The 22,703-nt window shown below is 37.8% G+C and overlaps 1 protein-coding gene across 1 annotated transcript in view; it reads left to right on the top strand.

Moving 5' to 3' along the window:
- COL25A1 (collagen type XXV alpha 1 chain) overlaps positions 1 to 22,703 on the top strand; it is a 385,643-nt gene that overhangs the window by 295,195 nt on the left and 67,745 nt on the right. Inside the window, exons 13-18 of the mRNA XM_073001823.2 lie at positions 3,375 to 3,419; positions 4,930 to 4,956; positions 6,064 to 6,108; positions 7,866 to 7,898; positions 8,049 to 8,084; positions 12,603 to 12,647. Of these exons, the coding sequence (XP_072857924.2) occupies positions 3,375 to 3,419; positions 4,930 to 4,956; positions 6,064 to 6,108; positions 7,866 to 7,898; positions 8,049 to 8,084; positions 12,603 to 12,647 (231 nt within the window). The remainder of the gene's footprint in view (positions 1 to 3,374; positions 3,420 to 4,929; positions 4,957 to 6,063; positions 6,109 to 7,865; positions 7,899 to 8,048; positions 8,085 to 12,602; positions 12,648 to 22,703) is intronic.

The following is a 22,703-nucleotide window of genomic DNA, read 5'->3' as shown; positions in this document are numbered from 1 at the left end:
TACCATTGTCACTTACTTATGACTCATCCTGAAAATTGAAAGCTCACCTTCCCAGTGTTATTGTGGTGGCCCCCAAAAAGGTACTGTCCAACTTTGCTTTTAGTAATATGAATTGCAGGGATTTGCTAAACATATCAAGGCACCTGGATTAAAAATAATTGATAACAGGTTTTCAGAAATGAGATCCATCACTCTTATCCCTTAGAAAGAGATCTGTGTATAGTTCCTCACTTCTCAATTTATGAAGAAAGATAAATTCTATTATTGTTCAAACTCCAGAGCATGTGGCTAATTCCATATGTAATGTATGTGACTGATAGCTAACATATTGGTAACTAGGTCCACAGATGCACAGGGAATGATATCATCAGGTTACCATTAAATGAAGAGTCCCTGCTTTGACTTTGGGTTTCGTGCGGCGCCGTCTCATTATGTGCAAGTCATGCACAGCTTGAAATCAAAGCAGGAACTCTTGCCAGTGATGTCATTCCAGATAGCGGGCAGACTTACACAGCAACATCCTGGTCATTCCATTGATGTGATGCATATGGGTGTTGAAGGCCTGAAACAGATGCATGTTAGTTCGAGTTCGATGGCATCCTTCAGTCTCGAAAGACTATGGTATCGTGCTCTTTATCAGGGACTTGGAACAGCGTCTAGTGTGGCTGAGAAGGCCAATTCGAGAGTGACAATCCCTTCCACACTGAAGACAAATCCAATCTGTCCCCTGTCCAGATCCCAGATTTTGCTGCTTTCGTAACTGCCTCTTTGCCTCGGCCTGCTGGACAAGGCTCTCTTCAAATTGGGAGAGGCCATGATGTACCGCCTGCCTCCAGGCTGAATGCTCAGATGTCAAGGTTTCCCATCTGTTGAGATCCATTCCTAAGGCCTTCAGATCCCGCTTGCAGATGTCCTTGTATCGAAGCTGTGGTCTACCTCTGGGGTGATTTCCCTGCACTAATTCTCCATAGAGGAGATCTTTTGGAATCCGAAGATGCATGTTAGAATAAACTGCTATATCCATTATCTGCAGTGTTGTCTGCCATGCGGGGTCAATATGCTAAACCTGGCCTGGTAATATGTGGGTTTACATGTTTGCCCAGTCACAAAAAGTACTGGATAACCTGGATCAGGCAGTTTACCTTAATCTTAGGATAAGTGAGGCATAGGTCCATGTAAATCACATTTTAATTCTAACAATTAAATTAAGTAGCCCCTGCTACTACTCACAGTATCTTTTGGAGGCAGGTCAGTAAGACAGAGAGAACATGTCTGGCCAAAAGTCAGTCATTGGGTTTCATGGCCAAGTGGGGATTTGAACCTGGTTGTCTAAGACCCGATCCAATACTCTAATCACTCAACTGGTCCATGCATGCTTAAGCTTTATCCTCCAGTCAAAACACTGGAAGTTCCAGGTCATAAATAGACGCTGTTGGGGTGAATGTACAGAGATTGGGAGAAGAGCTGACTCCCTCATACACGGACTAGAAAATAATCCCAGCGATGCACTTACAGTATATCTCACTGAACACAATGTGAAAAGCTAGTAATGACCAGGTCTAACTGATTCAAGTGTGACCTTAAAGCACAGTTGACTAACACAGTTTTTATCTGACCCATGGAGTACTGAAACAGAGCTTGAGTTTCAGGAGAAATATGTTGTAGGAGCAACAAACTGAATAACCGTTTTTAAAAAAATGTACCTGTAGATGTGGGGTATATGGTAGCTTTAATTTACCATTGCCCTTTCAATATTTATTTGTTAGTGTTAGTTCTACAAAGACTTTTGTACAGTATTATTAATAATACTGGGCATAGAATTTCCTTGCCCAGAAACAATTTCCTTTTTTCTTTTCTTTTAATGGTTTAGTTTTACTTGCATATAAATTAATACCATAGATTATTAAAAGTAGAAAGCAAAAGGGACATCTCTGCCTAGAGTTCACAAATTCTCAGATAGGTTTTGTGGACCATCTGAGTATTGTTGAAAAGCCCTGACACTTACTTTCACTTGTTGAGTCGGTCAGAAGTGCTTTCCAACCTTAAAACAAATAATTTAAAAATCTCAGGCAGGTGGGAAGGAGAGATGAAAAACAAGTTAAAAAGAGGTAATTCAACAGTGGCTTGAAATGGGGATTGGACAGAAAACATATCTCTTAAAAAAAATTCTTTCCCTGCCTAGCTTACAAAGTTTATAGGCTTTTTAAGTGGTTAAGATTAGGGTTGGGGTGGGATGAGACAACATTATTTCCTCAGTCTTAAAATGAATATACATTCTGTTGGCTGCAAATATAAATAGGAAGATACAGTCAATTGTTTTAGGAAAGATGTAAAATTTGTTATAGGAATAATGTGACATTTGCTTTTATGGGCGATGTGATCTCAGGACACAGTCTCATTTTCTGGGTAATGAAATTAAGTGCTTACAGACAAAAAATAGCTGGGGCGTTTTCAAGTATTGAGAAGGCCAGCCTGTACGGACCTAAAAACTTGTGTCAGAACCTGCAACTCTACTGAAATTTGAGTTTCTCCATTCTCGTTTTTAAAACAAGTTCCTCAGATCTGCCCATGAGAGAGACATGTGCTTTAAGTAAGTCTCAAGAATCAAACCTAAAGGACATGTTTCTTAAATCAGAAAGTTAGTGGGAAAAGTTTTTGCAATCAACCAGTGAATCAATAAAATATTGTGGGTTTTTTTTTAGTAAAATAGCTGACTCAGGATTTTCCATCAGAGCAATAATTAAGCATTTTTCTTACTTGGGGCAAACAATACTGATTCCCGCCCACTCAGTTCTGAGGCATGGCACAAAGCCCCCATGAAAAAGGAGAAGGAGAATGTGATATCTCTGCCAAAGGCAGAGAAATTTGTACAAAAGTGAACAGAGGTGGAACTGTCATTTATTTCCCTAAATCTTATCATAGATTCATTTCTAGATTTAGGCATTCTCTAAATTCTGTTTTTAAAGAACAGTCTTGGAAGAGTTGAGATGTGCATCTCGCTTGATTTTTGCATTCCACATTCAAAGTAGTAACTTGGAACAGGTACTGTATACTCTAGTGTGGAATTTTGTAAGGACAACTCAGATGTTTGTGGCATCCAATTCTGCTCCCAATTTTGTACCGGTTCTATAATACTTCAGTTATCTCCCTCCCTCTTTCTGTCTCACACTCACACACACATATTTATTTTCCAAATTTATCAGCCACTATTCCACAAAATGTTGAGGCTAAGCTGTGAATAAAATTCATGGAACTTTATATTATAATTTCAGATTTCTGTTTACTGTAGACACACTTCTTAATATTCATGTGTTATTTATCTATGGGTTCTGCTGATACAGGACCATATCACGATTCCTTTATTGTCATTGTAGGGTGAACCGGGTGTAATGGGGGAGAGAGGACCTCCTGGACTTAAGGTTAGTAAGAAAAGCAGTGTTATTTTTCTTTCTATTTTCTGGTTGTGCATATAAATTGCCTTATTGCTGTTAACACAATTATCATCGTAGGCTATGAGTAGAGATGGGGTATTCGTATTCACATACAAATGCAAATATCCCCACTCAGGTGGACTTAACGAGTGTCTGGCCCCTGGGACCGGACCATCCTCCCATGTGTTCGGCGGCAGTGGCCTTGCTCATCCTTCTAATCACTCCTGGAGTTTTGCTCTCTTCCCGCTTGGCTAGCCACTCCAGGCACGAGGAGGACCGGAAGTGATATATATCTGCCACCTTTTTCTAAATTGTTCCATCCTTTTTCTAAATTGTAATGGCCCTGCAGTTCTCTCTCTCATTGTATCAGCCATGCTGGTGTTTTTTTCTGGATGTACATCTGCCTCTCAACAGAATTTGCACACTGTTTGCTTGTATGACAGCTAATTGGTCAAATGGTAACAACTGCAGGTTGATTCTTTGTCCATCAGAAAAGAAGATGAGCCTTTTGCCAACAGCTGTATCTCACTTTAGAATCCCAGTGATGACACTTAATGTGTAATTAGTTTTCCACAATGGTACATTTTAGGAATCAATTGCCATCTAATAGGATTTGAATGAGCTATAGTGGTTAGGTTTGTACAAGATGAGCAGGGGCAGGTTCAGAAGATTGAAAGAATGTGCCAGTTTGTCAGGATGTCAGTAATTTGAAGAACAACATGTTTAAGCTCCCTTAAACTCTCTGGGAATACATAAAGGCCTGCTGGACTTCAGCACCTTGAGAAGAATCCTTAATCTGTAGACTACCATTTACTAAAACTTCCAGATGCTGCTCTAAGGGTCATTCCCCATCCCTTGTTCCCCATGGAGCAGGAGCAAATCCTGACATTGAGGCACACCTTTTACTCAGAGTGACAGTGTGTGCACATGTAAATATGAAGGAGTATCAGTGCATAGCACAGGCCTAAATTCAGCCATTTCTTCCAGCTAGTGTACACATATTAGCCAAAATCCTCTTATCTAGCTATACAAATGATGTAACCTTTGGAGGCAAATTGTCCCAACTTTGCCCCATTTTAAGAAATTATTATAGACATTATCAGCTGCACACTGATTTGCACAAAACTAATAATGTCAGCAGTGATTTTATAACTTGGGGCAGTTAGCCGCCAAAATGTACATTATTTGCGTTATCCTGGCATAACTATGTAAAAGGATTTGGGCTAATTGATGACTAAACACTTATATAAATCCCATTGGTTCAGTGAGTCTACTTCAGATGAAACTCTCCTTTATTTGCATCATTTTGACTGTAATTCTGTGTATTGTTAAATGGGAGTAAGTTTTATGGTGCTTACTTCTGAATGCAAATCTGCTACTTATAAAACAGGTTATGCTTTAATAACATATACCTAAACTGAAATGCAGCCTTAGATGTGACAGCACTGTGATGTAGAAGCATTAATGATCTGAAATCTTATTTCTGTCTTTTCTTTAGGGTGATCCTGGCCACCGGGGGGAAAGGGTGAGCTCCACATTTCCTTTAAAAACATATTTTAAGATTTATTTCAGAAATGTTGCAAAGTTTTCCATTGCTTTCTGAAATACAGAGAACTGTAGTTTAATATTGTTTTACTAATCATGATGCTAAATCGCATTTCAGATTCTGGTCATCAAATAGACATTAAACACAGTTCATTTTTTTTTCAAGTTGAGTAGTAAACTGCTTTGAAAAGACTAGTGTCGAAGTATCAGGGCTAGCCTGCTTATTCCAAGCTTTATAAGCTACATTATAGAATCATAAAGAACTTTCAGTTTATTTATTTATTTAAAATGTGTATATGCTACCTTTCTCCTGAACAGGAAAAAGGCAGCAAGTAAATATAAAAGTTAATGTGGTGTTTATTCCCTTGTTTGCATTTATGCCTTTTTTCCACATATTGTCTATCTATGCGCATCATGTAAGTTGTGCTGCGAATATCACTAATCCAGTGGTTTATCTTCTGTCGAAGATTACTTTTCCACCAATAACTGCAAAAAGTGACATTAGGATCTGAATATACATTTTAAAACTACAATATCTTATTTGTAGATTTATCTGCTGTTTAGTTTATTATTCAGTACAGTAATAGCATATTTACATTTCCTCACTTAGTAAACATTTTAGATTAGTTGGATCCACAATTTTGTTGCCTGCCTATTCAACTTTCTCATTTTTAAACTGTGTGTTTTTATTAGTGTTCAAGATACATATCTCTAAAGAGTTAGCACTTCAATGAAGACTATTGTGATACTTCACAAAAATGTGGCCTTTTTCTAAATAATAGCAGATACTTAAATAAGTGATAAGACAAATGTCGTACCATTTTCTTTTCATTAAAAATTTGTGTCTGAATTTGATTATTTTTTAAATTGTAACATTTTTTTCTAACTGAAATAATTCTTTTATCATACAATTTTATTTTTGTAATATATAAGCTCCCAGGACTAGTATTAGAGCTCTTTTCAAAATTGCAATTAAAACCATAAGTATACATTTTAAAATCCTAATAGTTTTATGTTGATATTTAGTGTGAAGCAGCTGGTATGTGAAAACATTAACAAAAAGTCAAAACATTTATTTTATTTTTAGGGCGATATTGGGGAAAGTGGACCCAAAGGTGATGCAGGAGAAAAGGTACAGTTCATACTGAATATTGAATTTTAAAATGGTAGTAGGAAAATACCAGGTTGGAAGAGAAAGTATAGAACAAATAATCAGTTTTCCCCCCCTTTAAACAGTAATGGTGATTGTGTAACTGTTCCTTGACCCCTGTGTTTATGGTTACAAAAAATATTTGGCTAATCTATGTGTGTGTCCTTTATGCCATCAAGTCAGAACCAACTTATAGCAACCTTAATATGGCTTTCATGGTAATTGAGATATTTTAAAGAGTGGTTTTACCAGTTCCAGTCTCCCAGTGAGTTTCCATGGCCAAGTGGGGAACTGATAAAACCACTCTTTAAATATCTTGAAAGCCCTATAAGGGTTGCTATAAGTTGGTTCTGACTTGAGAGCACAGAACACACACACACACACACACACACACACACACACAAACACACACACAAACACACACACACACACACACACACACAGACACACCCATATTATGGCAGAGGTGCCACTTTCCTTGCAGAAAGGAGCTCTACCACTGGTGAGGAATCAACATGTGCCTCTGTCACCTCAATTAGAAAAGTCTATTGAGTTAAATCTACCAGAACCAGAAGGGAGGGAAATTGTGGTGAGAAGAAGCTGAAGACAATAAATATTAATTAATTAATTAATTAATTAATTAATTAATTAATTAATTAATTAATTAATTAATTAATTAATTAATTTATTTATTTATTTATTTATTTATTTATTTATTTATTTATTTATTTATTTATTTATTTATTTATTTATTTATTTATTTGATTTATATCCCGCCCATCTGGTCTGGTCGACCACTCTGGGCAGCTTCCAATAAGGTGTATACGATAAAACATAAGGATTTTACAAACAGTCCATAACACATACAATAATAAAACAAATAATAAATGAAAGAAAAAAATAAAGAAAGAATTAAATATTGACAGGAGGGAAGGCCTGAACCTACAACCATGTTTTTAGTTGACTCTTAAAAGTGCCCAGCGTAGGGGCTGCAGGAATCACCGGAGGAAGGTTATTCCAGAGGCGAGGAGCCACCGCTGAGAAGGCCCGGTTTCGTGTCCTTTCCTTCTGGGCCTCCCTCGGTGTTAGGCTCCTCAGCCTCACCTCCTGGCTTGTGCAGGTGATTCAAGTAGATCTAGGTGGGAGCAGGCGTTCTGCCAAGTATCGAGGTCCTAAACCGTTTAGGGCCTTATATATAAGCATTAACACTTTGAAGTCAATGCGGAAACGGATGGGCAGCCAGTGCAGCATGGCCAGAGTAGGAGAGATATGTTGGTATTTTCTCACCCCAGTAAGGAGTCTGGCTGCCGCATTCTGCACCACCTGAAGTTTCCGCATCAGCTTCAGATAAAGAAGATAAAACCAACACTGTAATCAATCACAGCCAGTGGAGCTTTGGAAGGGACAGAAAATCCTCTGTATGATTCCCCAGAACTCAGAACAGCTCATATAGTTTCTCTACATCAGCACCACCATGCATTTGATTGCCACAGCAGTCCTATAAGTGAGACTAAGAGTTAATGACTGGCCAATGGGAGTCTAGTGAGCTTTCTGATGGAGAAGGTTTTGTAGTTGTATCTCTCCAAGCCTCATATAGCAAACTGTATCACTCTGGCTATCAGCCACAGTAGTTGTGTATTACAAGTACAATATGTGATGATTGTGCTTATTTGCAAGAACTGTTAAATTCAGTTCATTTTCACCAATGATCGTTCTTTCTGGGGTATTTTATTAATCAGGGTGACCCTGGATCTTCTGCTGCAGGAATTAAGGTAGGGTATTGCAAGGAAATGGTATGTTTCTTGCTATAAATCAGTACCAAAATATTTTTTATTGAATTTCCTTTCTTTTCCTTCACTGTGAAATCCATCCCCACACCTATTTCTGACTTTGTCTTTTATTATTTGATTCTTTTTTTTCAGGGAGAACCTGGAGAATCAGGTCGTCCTGGACAAAAGGTAACCCTTTAAATAAATAAAAATGTAATCCTGCGAATCCTGCAAAGTAGTAAATAAATACTATGGAATATATCCAAGAATCATACTGATAATACACATGCCAATATATTAGGTATCTTATATAAAATTTGCAGTGTGATATAAAATGTTCAAATATTTCTAACATTTGTGTTTGATTCCTCATAGAATAAAAAAGTCCAGCGCTGGACTCAACTGAACATTAGTCCTTTTAAAAGGGAAGAGACTGTATAGACAGGAACACCACAAACTGTCCTCTGGTTTATTGAGGATGTTCAACAGAAGTAATTTGTAGATGTCACCCTAGGAAATATTTTCTTAGAAAATATGCGCAGCAGACCTTCAGCTGCTGGGAGCCCTTGATCCAAATTAGGTACTTTGCCTGTTTGGTTGGGCTAAGACCTTTCTCCCCTGACTGGCTCACAGGCCACACCTGCTCCCACATGGTATTGCAAGCCGCTTTTGGAAACTGCTTCACGTTAAAGAGTGTTCTATGAGGTGGCACATGGAGACACTGCTATTTGAGAAACTAAAATATTATGCCTTTTGGTGTCCAGAAGGGGTAGATCCTGGATGCGAGTGTTTGAAAGAATGGCTCTAAAAATAATTTCAAGGAAGGGATATTCTGAGGTCAAAAACTGTTGTTATAGTTTTAGAAATAATGATGGTAATTTTTGAAATAAATGTCAATAATTAATAAACTATATTAGTGCACAGCACATTATATTAGGTAATTATTGTGATTCTATTATAATAAAACAATTCTTAATTTATCAAAATAATGCCCAGAACCCAATTTTCAGTTTTCGCTTGCATAAATGAGATGGCAGAAGGCACAGCTACAAATTCCCAGTAATTAACCAGGTGCTTGTTTTATTCCTAAATGTGTGCCTAAGAACAAAAACAGCACCTAGTTATTAAGTAGTGTCAATTTGCAGGCACATCGTACATGATTTTTCTTACACAAGTGTAAACTAGTAATTGTATTCTGGCTATTATTTTCTAAACTAATAAAATAACATTAGAATAATCATAATATATTCATTACAATGTAATATTCATTTATTAAATTTGAATTTTAATGGATGTTATGATAGGCAAACAGGATTTGAATACTAAAGTTCCTCATTAGAAAATCTAATGAAGGCATTTTAGGTGAACTAATAGATGAAACATTAAGATTGTTTATTACGTACTAGGAAGTATTTCTAAATTTATTAAAGTTTATGTATATAAGTAAACTAATAAAAGTATTTATTTGTTTATATAAAGGTTATTATGTACTGAAAAGGCAGTTTTAAAACAGTTTGAATCCTGTATTCTTGAAGGCTTTCACAGCCGGGATCTGATGGTTGTTGTGGTTTTTTCGGGCTCTTTGGCCGTGTTCTGAAAGTTGTTCTTCCTAACATTTTGCCAGTCTCTGTGGCCGGCATCTCCAGAGGACAGGAGTCAGAACTCTGTCTGTGCTGTCAAGGAATAGCTAGCAGTAATATGGCGTCAATGAAGTGGATCTCACTCCATTATGTTCATGACTGACCAAGTGCTTGAGGTTTCAATGAATAAATCCATAGCCATGAATTTCACTTTAATGCTGAGATGATGAGATGATAAGTGGTGCATGATAGTATAACTACGTGTTAAAAGGGCACAGTTACTGGGAACTTTTCCAATATAACCTTTCATATAAAAACTGCTAAAAATTGTACTTGGAACACTCTATACTGTTTACTCTCATTTATATCCACACACAGAGAAAAATATGCTATTTGAAAAAAAATGATATATTGATCAGATATGCTTGAGGATAGAAGAAAATTGCCTCAATTTACTTTGCATGTTAATGATTATACATATTTGTAAGAGCTACAATCCAGAACTCGAAAAGTGATACAGCTTCTCCTCATTGTTTTATCTGCAATCTTAAGTGTTCTATCTGTACTAAGCTTTTTGCCTGGACTTTTTCATTAGAGGATTCAATGGTGCTCTGCTCATAACAAACTCATTTTCACAGGAAACCCCTGATGTAGTTCCAGCTGTCATTTACTGGTCTCCCAATATATCTCTGGGTTGGAGTTTTTACAGTTTCCACTTCAGATTTCTGAACAGCACAGAGCCAAGACTATCAATTAGCATTAACTGATGGATTTGCGATGGTGTCTAACGTATCTAGAGAAATCATTCTGACTGTCTGACAACACTATTTCATTTGTGACCTCCCATAAATGATGTGTGAACTCATAGTAGAATTGAATTTATGTACTGCGCTTTTGGCTTCTTCATTTTCAGGAAGTATCATTCATAGATACAAAGCCTTAGCATTTAGAGGCTAGCCAACATTTTGTTGGGGAAAACTGTTGCAGTACAATTCATCCATTGCAGACTGGCATCGTACAGTGTTTGGTCCATTCATTTCAGGGGCACTTGAGTGGTCTCTTCATTTTCAGCACCAATCATTTATCTTCCTGATGTTCTTTCAAATGGAATCCTCCAAAGTCAGCATCCAGGTTGCTGCCTTCATGTATCTCTAACTCCCCAAGGCCAAACTTACTCTTACTCATAACAATTACAAGCTGTGTAATAGCAGCGTCTGATGGATTGTCGGACTTTTAAAACTAAATCAAGGTCTGTGTTTGTAAGTATCACTCAGATGAATTTTCCATTTCCCATATCTCTGAACAAAGCAAGAAAGCAAAACAAACATTTTCAAAGTTCTTATTATTTCAACATTTACAAGTGATGCAATGCAGACTAAAAGGTATTTTGGCATTTCAGATGAAAATGCCAAAAGATATCTACGGGTGAAATGGGAAAAGTTACTTTTTGGCGGTAGTTGCTAAAACAGTTCATCCAGAATGACCATCTCTAATCTGGATGTTCCATAAGCCAATTCACTTATTTACTTATTAATTTATTTCAAATATTTCTGTACTGTCTTTCAAGATAAAGGTTCATGGAAACATAAAACTAAAATATCTCATCTGGTAACACTAAACGGTTAATTTAAGAAGAAACAAAAACTCAGCCAAAAATGTAAAAACATTGTGAAGTCAATAGCAAAACACTCTTTGGGCGGTTTACAAGTTAATTATTTAAGCTACACATTGCTCCCCCCAGTGACTTGGGGGGAGCAATGTGTAGCTCATTTTACCGACCTCGGAAGGCTAGAAGGCTGAGTCAACCTTGAGCCGGCTACCTGGGATTGAACCCTGGATTGTGAGCACAGTTTTGGCTGCAGTACTGCAGTTTAACCACTGCACCATGAGGCTTCAGGTTTCCCAGAACTATTTTAAAGCCAGTATTGCTGAGGCTAATGCATATTATATTGGAGGAGCTTTCCACAAATGTGGGGCAACACCAAGAAGTCCTTGTATAAGCTAAATTTGTGACATGAATAGAGCAGTAGGTCCATTGAATCAGTGGAGATTTGATGAGCCAGTTCCTTTGATTCTTGTTCTCACTTGATACTAGATTTCCACCACTGCATAGTACAATAAATTACCACTTCTACTGTACTACTAGCATTTCTATACTTCTTTCATAACTTTCACCATGAAATTGGAGTCGACTGTGCTGATTCAGTGTAGAAGCTAGGCTTAGGGGCTTCAGTTATTGATCCTGGCTCAAGGGACCTGCTGTCTGATACTGAGATCCAGTGGCATGATGCTCCTACATTCCACATTCAGGATAAACATGCTTGGAAAAAAATTATTATAAAATTGCATTGAGGAAAAAAGATGTTCATATAGAGATGCAGAATTGTTCAAATGTTATTGTAAGTGAGCTTCACTGTACACATGAAGTTCCCTGCCTAGATGATGCCTTTCGTCACTGCTGGAAATATGGATCTCTTCTGTCATATTTAGTCTGAACTAAATATATGCAGACTCTTCTGGTTTTAAAATCATTAGTTTCTTGAAAGTGCAATATATCACAGTAGCAATCTGCAGCAGTAGGCAACTCCATGCTTCCCGGAGTTTAAGTGGGTTACCAATGTTGAGTGAAGAATAAAGTTGTGGTGCTTTAGACAGAGCTTGGCGGAAAAACTTTTTCTTTTTAAAGACTACCTTATAACAACCTCTAATCTTTATAGCAAGTGGCCAAACTGGCTTGTGTGCTGTAATCAGATCTTTTTCCTGCTGATGCCTTAGTTTCAGAGGAACTCCATTCTGTTTGGGGTGGAGTTCAGGAAAAGGCCTGAACTCTGCATGTTCACTCTGTGTCTCCCCTTAAATCCCAGATTTATTTGAATGTGCAGTGGGATTTATCTCAGAGACTAAGAGGGAGTCTCTAACGGTCCAAGGCTGAGTTCATGGAAGAATTCTAGGGGTGGGGTCATCTGAATATTTCAATTGGCTGAACTAGCTGGTTCAGCTTTCTACATGCAATTACTTAGTGTTTATTACAGATCTCATTTTGACTTAAATACTCATGTTGCATGTTCTGGGGATACTGAGCATAATTTCATATTTTCTTACAATCTTATATAATTTCACTTTGTAGGGTGAACCTGGACTTCCTGGACTACCAGGATTACCTGGGATTAAGGTAAATATACGATCTATGAATGTTGTGGTTGTGAAATAAATGTAAGAGAAATGTGGGAAACAAGTGAAATGGGAATAATTGTACACATCCTTGGAACTTTCCCTCTTAAAATTGAGATTAAGTACACAGTGTCACCCGTAAGTGAATGAATGTCAACCATAAATGGATGAATGGATGTTGTCATTCATCATAAATATTACAATTTCTGTATTTTATGTAAGATAAGGAGGATTTGTGAATGACTTAATTAAATATGGTCAACACTCAGAATTTGAAGTGGATCAGATAGAATGATATTCTTTATCTGAATTGTTCTGCTGTCTTTGTGGAATGGGACAATTGTGAAGTTATGTTTTACCTCTTTTCCTGTTCAACACATCTGCTCCTCCATGATTCCAGTGCTACCTAGAAAGTCTGTATGAGTGTAAGACATTTAGAATGGCATATCTGTAGTTTCAATGTGTATCTGCATAAAAATATGCATGCCCCAAGACAGTGCAGTAATTTTCTAAATTCTACCTGTGATACCAGCCACACAATCTGCACTTAATTGAATTGTATTTTACAATGCCTGTCCAATGGTATCAGTTCTATGAAAGGGAAAAGCATAGGGGAGCAATCTGAGTAAATGGACAATCAGATCCACTTGTAACCAATTTGCTTCTTTCTGATTTAATTACGTTTTATGACATAATTAATTTTGTTGGATATGGAACACAGTTCTGTGCATATTAATGCATAAGATATGCTTCCCCCCTCTCTTTTCTTTCTTTCTTTCTTTCTTTCTTTCTTTCTTTCTTTCTTTCTTTCTTTCTTTCTTTCTTTCTTTCTTTCTTTCTTTCTTTCTTTCTTTCTTTCTTTCTTTCTTTCTTTAATTTCTATACCACCCATCTAGCAACCCAGGCCACTCTAGGCGGTTTACATAATACCATAAAACAAAATATAAAGACAAACAATACAATGAAGACAATAAAATAAAATAATCTATACAATATCAACATAATGTTATGTGGGGGTTAGTCCCAGATCCCTGTGCAGGGGATTGTGGCTTTATTGTTTTCTCAGTTTAACTACTAAATAACATTTCAAAAGCCTAGAAGCATGATTGATTACATCCATCTAGAACATAGGTTCCCAAACTTTTTTGCCCCGTAGACCACTTGCCAACTTATTTGTTTTCTGTAGACCTCCAATTATTTTACCAATAATTTTACGAACTTACACATGAATGTAGCACACTACAATACAGATAGTACATAGTACCTAATTAAATAATATTATGAAATATTATGTACACAGAATCTGTGTTTGGTGTAATTACGGATCATCTAAATATTTATTATGATCTGCCTAATGGGATTTGCTTATGTAGACCCCCATTTACATCTTGTGCACCCCTAGTTTTGTTCCTCTCTGACGTGGACCCCCTGCAAGTTGAAATCGACCCCTGAGGGTCCATATAAACCGCTTTGGGAACCTATGATCTAGAACATTCTTGTGGTATTATACGAATTCTGTGCATTTTTATCCAGCTGGTTCCTTGGGCAGGCGGAGCAAATATGATACATTTTTGTTGTTGCTATGTGTCATAAAGTTGCCTCAAACCTATGATGACTCTGTGAATAAATGATCTTCAGAATGCCCTGTCCTCAACAGCCTTGCTCAGCTCTTGTAAATGATACCTTTAAAAGCCCTTTTTTACCCAAAGAATGCTCCCTTGACCAACAATTACTGTTTCAGAAGGATTAGAAATGTTTCAAATATCAGATGTGTTCCAGTATCTCAATCAGGAAGAAAGCAGAGCGTTCAAATATAGAATACTGCCTCGTCAGCATGAAATATCAAGATGCCTTTTAACAAGTCTCATTTGGGCATTGCAATAAAACACAAAGCAAAATGTTTTTGGCTATGGTCTTTACAGCATCTGTAAATCTGTAGTCTACAGTCCAGTACCACAGGTACTTATATGTACATACAATATATGCAAACAAATTCCTTTTTGAAAAGGAACATGATTTTCTCCCTAACCTGGAAATTCAAGATGTGAAGTCTGTCCCTTCATAGTATATATCAAGCCAAAGCACATACCAGGTAGGATGAAGACCTGTGTTCAGTTCTAAACCTTTTAAAGTCAGGAAGAGAGGAAGGCTACCAGCCTATCCAGTAGCACCAGATTTATAGGAAGGAAAGACGAGTGAGGAAAGTAAATGTAAAAAGAGACAGAAAACCCATACACACACTCTTCACATGATTTAACACTTTTTTGGGTTGGCTGAATGGGGAATGTCTGTTGTCTGTCTATAAAAACAGATATCTGATTAAAATGACACCTAGAAATACAAATCTAATGGGCTGTGTCTCACCATATGAATTTCCCACATGTTAGGATCTTCAGAGGAGGTTCTTTTCTTGGTCCTACTGCCCTCACAGGCATCTCTGAGGAGGACACAAGAGAAAACCTTTTTGGTACCTGCTCTCAGGTCATGAAATTCCCTTCCAGGGTAAGCCAGCCTGGCCCCTTCTCTCCTGTCCTTCCACTTTGCTGACAGGCAAAGACTTTTTAAAGCAAATTTCTGGCAAATGAATGGACAGAGAGAGAGAGGATATTTTTAAATGAGGAATGGTGCACCTTAGTTTGGAAATGTTTTTAAGTGGATGAAAATAGCAGTAGTGGTAGTTCTTATGATTGTGTCCTTTTAAAAAAAAAAAGTAGTTGACTGAATCTGGGAACTGGTCCAAAAAGGATCTTCATTATGCATTGGTAAATGATTGCCCTGAAGAAGGCCATAGATTGATTTTGCCAAAGTACATTAGACAGTTTTTGAGGTATAATAAAACATACTGGGACTTCGTCACTCCTTCATAAGCAGGTCCTGTGGATGTTTCCAGTTTCTTGTGGGATACAGTGCTAATTTCCACCAGAAGCTGATTTCTGCATTGTCTTATTAGGTGCATTTTCTTCTCAAAAGAAACAAAAAATTGCATAAAAGTACAAATAAATTAGAACATGACATGAAATATTTGCCTAGCCAAAATGCTAGTAACAGTTTTGGAAATCTCATTCTTTAGAGGGAATTTTTTTCCAGTTTGCTTAAATCATTTTCTTTTTCTGGATAATATTTTGGATAAAGTTAAGAATGGTGCATCTTTTAATCCAAAATCTGGTGTTTCGCAGCAATAGTAGAAAAATCACAGAAAATTTATACTTTACACTATAGGGGTTAAATCAAATAATTACTCAGGGTTGACCCATTGAATGAATGGGACTCTTAAGTTAACATTTAGAATCATAGAATTATGAAGTTGCAAGGGCCTATAATGCCATCACGTCCACTCCCTGCTCAATAGAGGAATACAAATCAAAGGATATCTACCAGGTGGTTGTCTAATTTTCTCTTGAATGGCTCCAGTGTTGGAGCACGCACGACCTTGTGAGGTAATTGGTTCCATTGCCATACTGCTCTAACAGTTAGGAAGTTTTTCTTGATATTCAACCAAAATCTGGCTTCCTGTAACTTGAGCCCATTGCCCTGTGTCCTGTACTCTGGAATGATTGAGAACAGATCCTGCCCTTCCTCTGTGTGACAGCCTTTCATGTATTTGAAAAGTGCTATCATATCAACCCTTAGTTATCTTTTCTGTTATATAAGCTCTGTTGATTCTGCTCAACTCTTGTTAAAGTAACAATTGGACTTAACTCCAACGTTTAAGCAAAGGACAGAAAGGAATTTCAAACAGGGAAAAGAGAGCTTTGAACCTTTGAGTCCATCATTATCTTGATTTAGGGCATTCTATGTTGGAATCAGTAGAAGTTGTCCCCCAGCACAAACACCCCTCCAACACAAAAATCCTTCGTCGTTATTTGTCTTAGGCTTCCCATGATCTTTTGCTTTAAATTATATGATTGCTTAATTACACAAATAATATTGTTCCTGGTATAGCCCTTTCTCTCATAAAAAAGGGGGGCAAGGGTGCGCTGCCCAACAGTGAGTAACATTTATTGTATTGAAAGTATATAAATAGAAATGTTTAAATTAACTTCCTTTCCAAAGACACAGAAAGATTGTGGGGCCAGACATTGGCTGAAATCCTGTTGCTTAGCAGAGAAACTAAAGTAGGCCCATTGACTCATTTGGGATCCTTCGTAAGTTTTATAAATTCACTGGGCCTATTGTAGTTGCAACTTACTACTCTAAGCAACAGGATTTTGGCCATCCAATATACAGTAATTCATGACTGACTCAACTGTCACAGAAGAGGAGAAAACATAGTTAAGAGTGTACTAGCGGGCTACCTGAAAACAGTTTTCAGTAAATCATCAGCAAGATGCATTGCAGGGCTTGGGAAGCAGTGGGTTTTTCCTAACACTCCCAGTGCACATACATCATGTACCCAGACTTCAACAAAACATCAAAATGTAATTGCTTGTAGGCTTGACTGTGTAAGAGTAAACCCCCATATAGCTTCTGTGACCATGAGGACCTAGATCAAAATAAAATGGGTCCCTTTTTTAGCTCTTCTTTTGCCTCTGCATTGCAGAGGCATCATTTGCCTTCCTGAAATATAATGACTTGTTTACTTTGTTTCACACACCATTAACTACACTAATCTGGATAGAATCCCATTTGCTTTCTGCTCTTTCAGTGGAGTAGTTGATGACAATACAAAACTCAAATAGCATGGCATTTATAGAGTATGCTATGTAAAAAGAACTGAATTCAAAGTATGCATACCTTTTTATTAGCAAATCAGGAAAGAAAAGAAAACCAAGTAGCAGTCTGCAGATTAGTAAGTACGTTCTGATTATGATGAAGTTCTTTAGAAATGATTTAATTGACAAGGGCAGTTACAGCTTTAATAACATGGTAGACAGTAAGGAAAAGTTTAATGTGGTTTATTATACCTTGGTGTTCATGTACTCTATCTCATATTTTAACAACCTGATTATTTGGGGTACTACCTTATTGGAAAAGACAACAGAGCCATTCATATTAGTCCTGCACAAACATTCAAGGAGTTCTGTATGTCGACCAGTATTGAAAGAAATATTGTATTATTTGCAGTATTACCACAACATATGGAAATACAGAAGAGAATCTGATTATATGCATCAGGAGAAGTAGAAAGCTGTATCTAACATTGCCAGCTTACTAAACATTGAGGAGCAATGATTTAAAAAATATTTTGGAAATTTGTCAGACTTTTATATATGAAACTGGTATTCTAGCCTCTTTTTCTCACCTGTGAATATTTGAATTTTGTAGCACATTCTAAGGAATGTGTGAGCCATTGTGGTATATAAGTTAAAGTTTTGGACCAGCCCTTATGGGTTCAATCTCCATTTAGCCATGAAACATACTGGGCGACCCTGGCTACTTTCTGGTCTCCCCACTGGTTCCTTGCTCCTACGTGGCACTGCAAACTGCGTCTTGGCCTTCTGGGTTGACAGAGCACCAGCTCTCCACGCACACATGGTACATAGGCACATGTGGAAGAGGGAGTTGGCGAGAGAGCAAGACTGCAGAATGTAAAGTTGAAGAGGAAAAAGAAATGAATGAATATGGACAGTGAAAAAGAGAAAAAATGCAGGGAAGATGGGAGGTGAAATGGATCAACAGAGCAAACAAAAGGAGAGGCTTCCTGTTTGCCCGTTTTGCTCCAGTCTAGGAGACTTCTGTTGATTCATTCCCCTGACAACCCCACCATTCGGAAGTACAAATAGCACTGAGCAGAGGCACTGGAAGTGGATGGCTTCTGTGAGACAGGAATGTGTCTATACAATGGTTATGAGAGAATGTGGAGCTATGTGATGGTAACATAGCTCTCATGAAAAAGACCAGAGGGAAATTAGAAGAAGAGATTAAGGGTTAATATTTTATTAATAATAACACTTCTGCTGCTACTAATAATTTAGGGGGAGAGAGGAAGAGGGAAAGAGGAGAAAAAGATGAATGTAAAAGGAATAAGGGAGATGAGTAAAATAAACACCCTAGGAGCTTATTGGGAGATAGGCTCTGTGTTCGAAGACTTCTCGTTCATCAGACTTTTTATAGGACATGATAAAAGGTTTGCATTTGCTGTTTGTTTTTTTAAATTTCCACGCTGCCTTTTTCACTGTAGTGGGACTTGGGGGGGCAAGAGGGTGATATAAATTAAAGTGTTCTACTTAAACTCTCCAGATATGTCACGTTGGACAGAACGAGCCGTAGTGTTTGGCTCTAATTTAGTATGAGGAATGCTGAACTAGCTAAACTTGGTGCAAATAACTAGCAATTTCAGAAGACGAATCACCCACTCCCAAATTGTTAGTAATTGTCCTAGACTATTACAAAATCCACCTTTGTCGCCCAACGTTTTGTCCTCCTGCAGTTTTCTGTTTTGTTTCAGGTGGGCCTCAGTAGTGTTCAGCCTTCTCGGGTACTCCTTAGGGTTGTAAAGTTGGAGAAACCCTGATCCAGCTCAGTCTTGCCTCTTGACTGGCAGTTCTCCTGAGTTTGAAAGAGAGGCCTTTTGCAGCCTTGCCTTGATTAAACCTAGGATTTTTCTGTATGTGGAACATGCACTCTATCATAAAGCTGCAGTATAACCCTTAATAAAAATGGGGTTGATGTGTATGATCAATATGATGACTTGGCAGTAGCAGCTTCCATAGCTTCCTTTTGCATCTGTCTTCATTTGTAGCTCCTTCATAGCATGCTGGAATCTAAGCAGAGCATGCCCAAGTAGTTTGTTTGGGGTTCATTTCAAAGTTGGCAGCTCCACTTAAATCTGAAAATTAGTAAAAGAAGATTATGTGATTTAATGTCAAAGAACATTAGCCAGCCTAGGTTTTGTTTAAACCATTTGATCAAGTTTAAAGGCCTGATTCTGCCCTGCCCTACTACCACTGCTCTTGCATACACAATTGCTAAAGCAAGTGTTACTAAGTGCCAGAACTCTACTTGACAGTCAGCTTATACAACGCTTCCCTAGGAGCCTTTGGAGATTATTTCTGCAGAAATAAACCGTTCAGAAGACCTGCTCATAGAAATTATTTCTCGATCAAAGTGTGCGGCTAGAAGTATTCTTCTTTTCTATTTAAGAAGGCATTAGAGCCATTTTGTATGGTACAGTGGGTAGAGAAAGACTGACTGGAACAATTTGATTGCGTTATTGGATCAGTGATGTTAAAGGATGGGTAAGGTTTCCAGGAAGACAAGAGGAGAAGTAAGCAACCTGCCTTTTATATGTTAAATATGTTAAATATTATTTCACATGCAAAAAAACCCTTAAAATTAATGCCAGTGAGTTGGAATACAGAACTATGGATTGAAAAAAAATGCATATAATTAAAATGAAGGTCTGTGATTTGAGTTTTGACTTATGATATTGTGCAGCAAAGCAAAGAAATTCTGCAAAGCAATTGTAAAAATGAGAACAGCCCCAAACAAAAAAAGTAAACTTTGTAATTAGATTGGTGCAATTGTAACAGATAATCTGCTTTTGCTCTGTGCCAAATTAGGCGGAGAGTTTGGATATGGGGAAAACCAGCCCTGACAATTGCTTTTGTGTTCAAGAGAGAAGTGGTCAAATGATGGAAAAAGGAGTCAGGTTCTGGGATTTTCCCCAGCTTGGTGTCTTTTTGTGAATTGTAGTGAGCACAAAAGGGTATCCTGTGGATCAGTGGATCCCAACCTCAGATACAGTAAGCCAGGTATTCTTGGACTGCAACTCCCAGAAACCCTGGTCAGCACAGTTAGTGGTGAAAGCTTCTGGGAACTGAAGTCCAAGAACATCTGGATAACCTAAGGTTGGGAACCACTGCTGTAAGCTATTTTGATGCTGATATGAATGCTGTCAACATTCAGGTTGCCCTTTGCTGTGTAATTTGGCATCCTTTTTTCCACTGGCAATATGGGTATTGTAGAGAGAGAATTTTCTGTCAAATACTATCAACTTTTGATTGGCACCTGTTCGGTCTTTCTCAGAGTTGCCTGGAGATCACCAGTATTTTCTGGTGGTCTCTCATCTAAGTACTAACCAGACCCAAAATTGCTTAACTTGAAAAATCAGACATCATTTATTTATTTATTTATTTGTTTGTTTGTTTGTTTGTTTGTTTGTTTGTTTGTTTGTTTGTTTGTTTGTTTGTTTATATCCCACCTATCTGGTTTTGCGACCACTCTAGGCAGCTTACAGAAACATAAAATAACAAGTAAATAATAAGTAAATATAACAAAAGAAATTATTACATTAAATGACCAATGCTTCAAGAGGGAGAAAAAAAAAGTAAACAAGAGAAAAGAAAGAATCAGATATTAACTGGAGGGAGGGACTGCCTAAACATCCATGTTTTTAATTGATTTTTAAAAATACCCAGCGAAGGGGCCGCACGAATCTCCAGAGGCAGATTGTTCCAGAGGCGAGGCGCTAGCGCCAAGAAGGCCTGGTTTCTTGTTTTTGTTTTTTTTTTCCTTCTGGGCCTCCCTCGGCGTCCAGCTCCTCAGTCTCACCTCCTGACTCGCACGAGTGACACGGGTAGAACTAGGTGGGAGTAAGTGTTCCGCCAGGTATCGAGGCCCTAAACCGTTTAGGGCTTTATACGTAAGCATCAGGACTTTGAAGTCAATGCGGAACCGAATGGGCAGCCAGTGCAATGCAGCCAGAATAGGAGAAATATGATGGTATTTTCTCGCTGTACTAAGGAGTCTGGCTGCTGCATTCTGCACCACTTGGAGTTTCCGCATCAACCTCAAAGTTAGCCTCACGTAGAGCGCATTACAGTGTTCTAATCTTGAGATTACAAGCGCATGTACCAAGGTAGTGAGCGCCCCCATGTCGAGAGAGGGTCGCAGCGGGACTATCCGCCAAAGATGGAAAAAGGCGGTATGGACCACCGACGCACCTGAGTTTCCATGGTGAGCACCATGTCCAGATGGATCCCCAAGGTGCGGACACCACTCTTTGCGGCAAGGGTCACCCCCCAAACGAGAATCACCCAAACCGCCAACAATGTGGGCACCCACCCTCAGAACCTCCGTCTTGTCCAGGTTCAGCCTCAACCCATTTTCCTGCTTCCATTGCAGTACAATCCCCAGGCAGTGCTGGAATACATTGGTGTATTCAGCATAGCATTGTAAATAATTATTTGGTTTTGTCTTATGTAACCCAGTACAATTTCTTTCTGCTCTTTTAATTTTTGATACTATGTGGTATATTCATTGCAAAGGAATATGGAAGATGCAAAACAAACAAACAAACAGAAACACTTGGTGTTGCATAAAATGTAAAAGCAGCCAAAACTTTACAGTACATTTAACAAAGTTAAGTTTTGTCCTTTGTTTGAGATATTTTGGTTTCTGTCTGTTGAAATCAAAATTAAGTCACATTGCAAAACAGTCTAATTGGTTCTGTGATGGCTTGAATTCTTGGCTTCTGAAGAAAATTGGAGGTTTTGCATAAATCGCTGATCATACTTTTGGTAGTATGTTTCATTATTTGCTTTCGTCCTGCAAGATTTCTCCTTCACAAATGAAAACACGATTGCTGTTTTCTCTTATACATGGGTCTAGACTTACAGTATGCATTTGAAGACCATTTGAATCATATTAACTTTCTTTATATTTTTGAAATACCTATGTTGTCTTTATCATAAACTCTTTCATGACAGCAATAATAAAATACTTGTTTCTCTCCATTTAGTACTAACTCTGTTCATTGCTGACTTTATTTTGTACTTTATCCATTGTCTATTTCTTCCCAAGTACTGGGCCTACGTGCTATGTTAATTTAACAAATACAACTTTCTGTGTTCAGGTATTAGGAAATGTCTTTGACTTCATAAATTGTAAATGTTTTTCACACCCATGTAGTTTATTTGTAAGGCAGCACAAATGCAAGCTGACACCTCCCGTACTTTTCACAGTATAATTAAAGTTGTGTTACTGACCCTCATTTCTTTTCATAGTAATGTCAGCAGTTGCCTACATTTATTGAACGGTGACGTTATTACTTTTCATTATTTTGAAGGAAAGTTTTTTTTACAAATGTCATCATTGTTTTCCTGTGTGAGATACT

This window comes from Pogona vitticeps, chromosome 5 (genome assembly GCF_051106095.1).
Source record: "Pogona vitticeps strain Pit_001003342236 chromosome 5, PviZW2.1, whole genome shotgun sequence".
Taxonomy (NCBI): Eukaryota; Metazoa; Chordata; class Lepidosauria; order Squamata; family Agamidae; genus Pogona; species Pogona vitticeps.
This window is presented reverse-complemented; position numbering and strand designations above follow the sequence as displayed.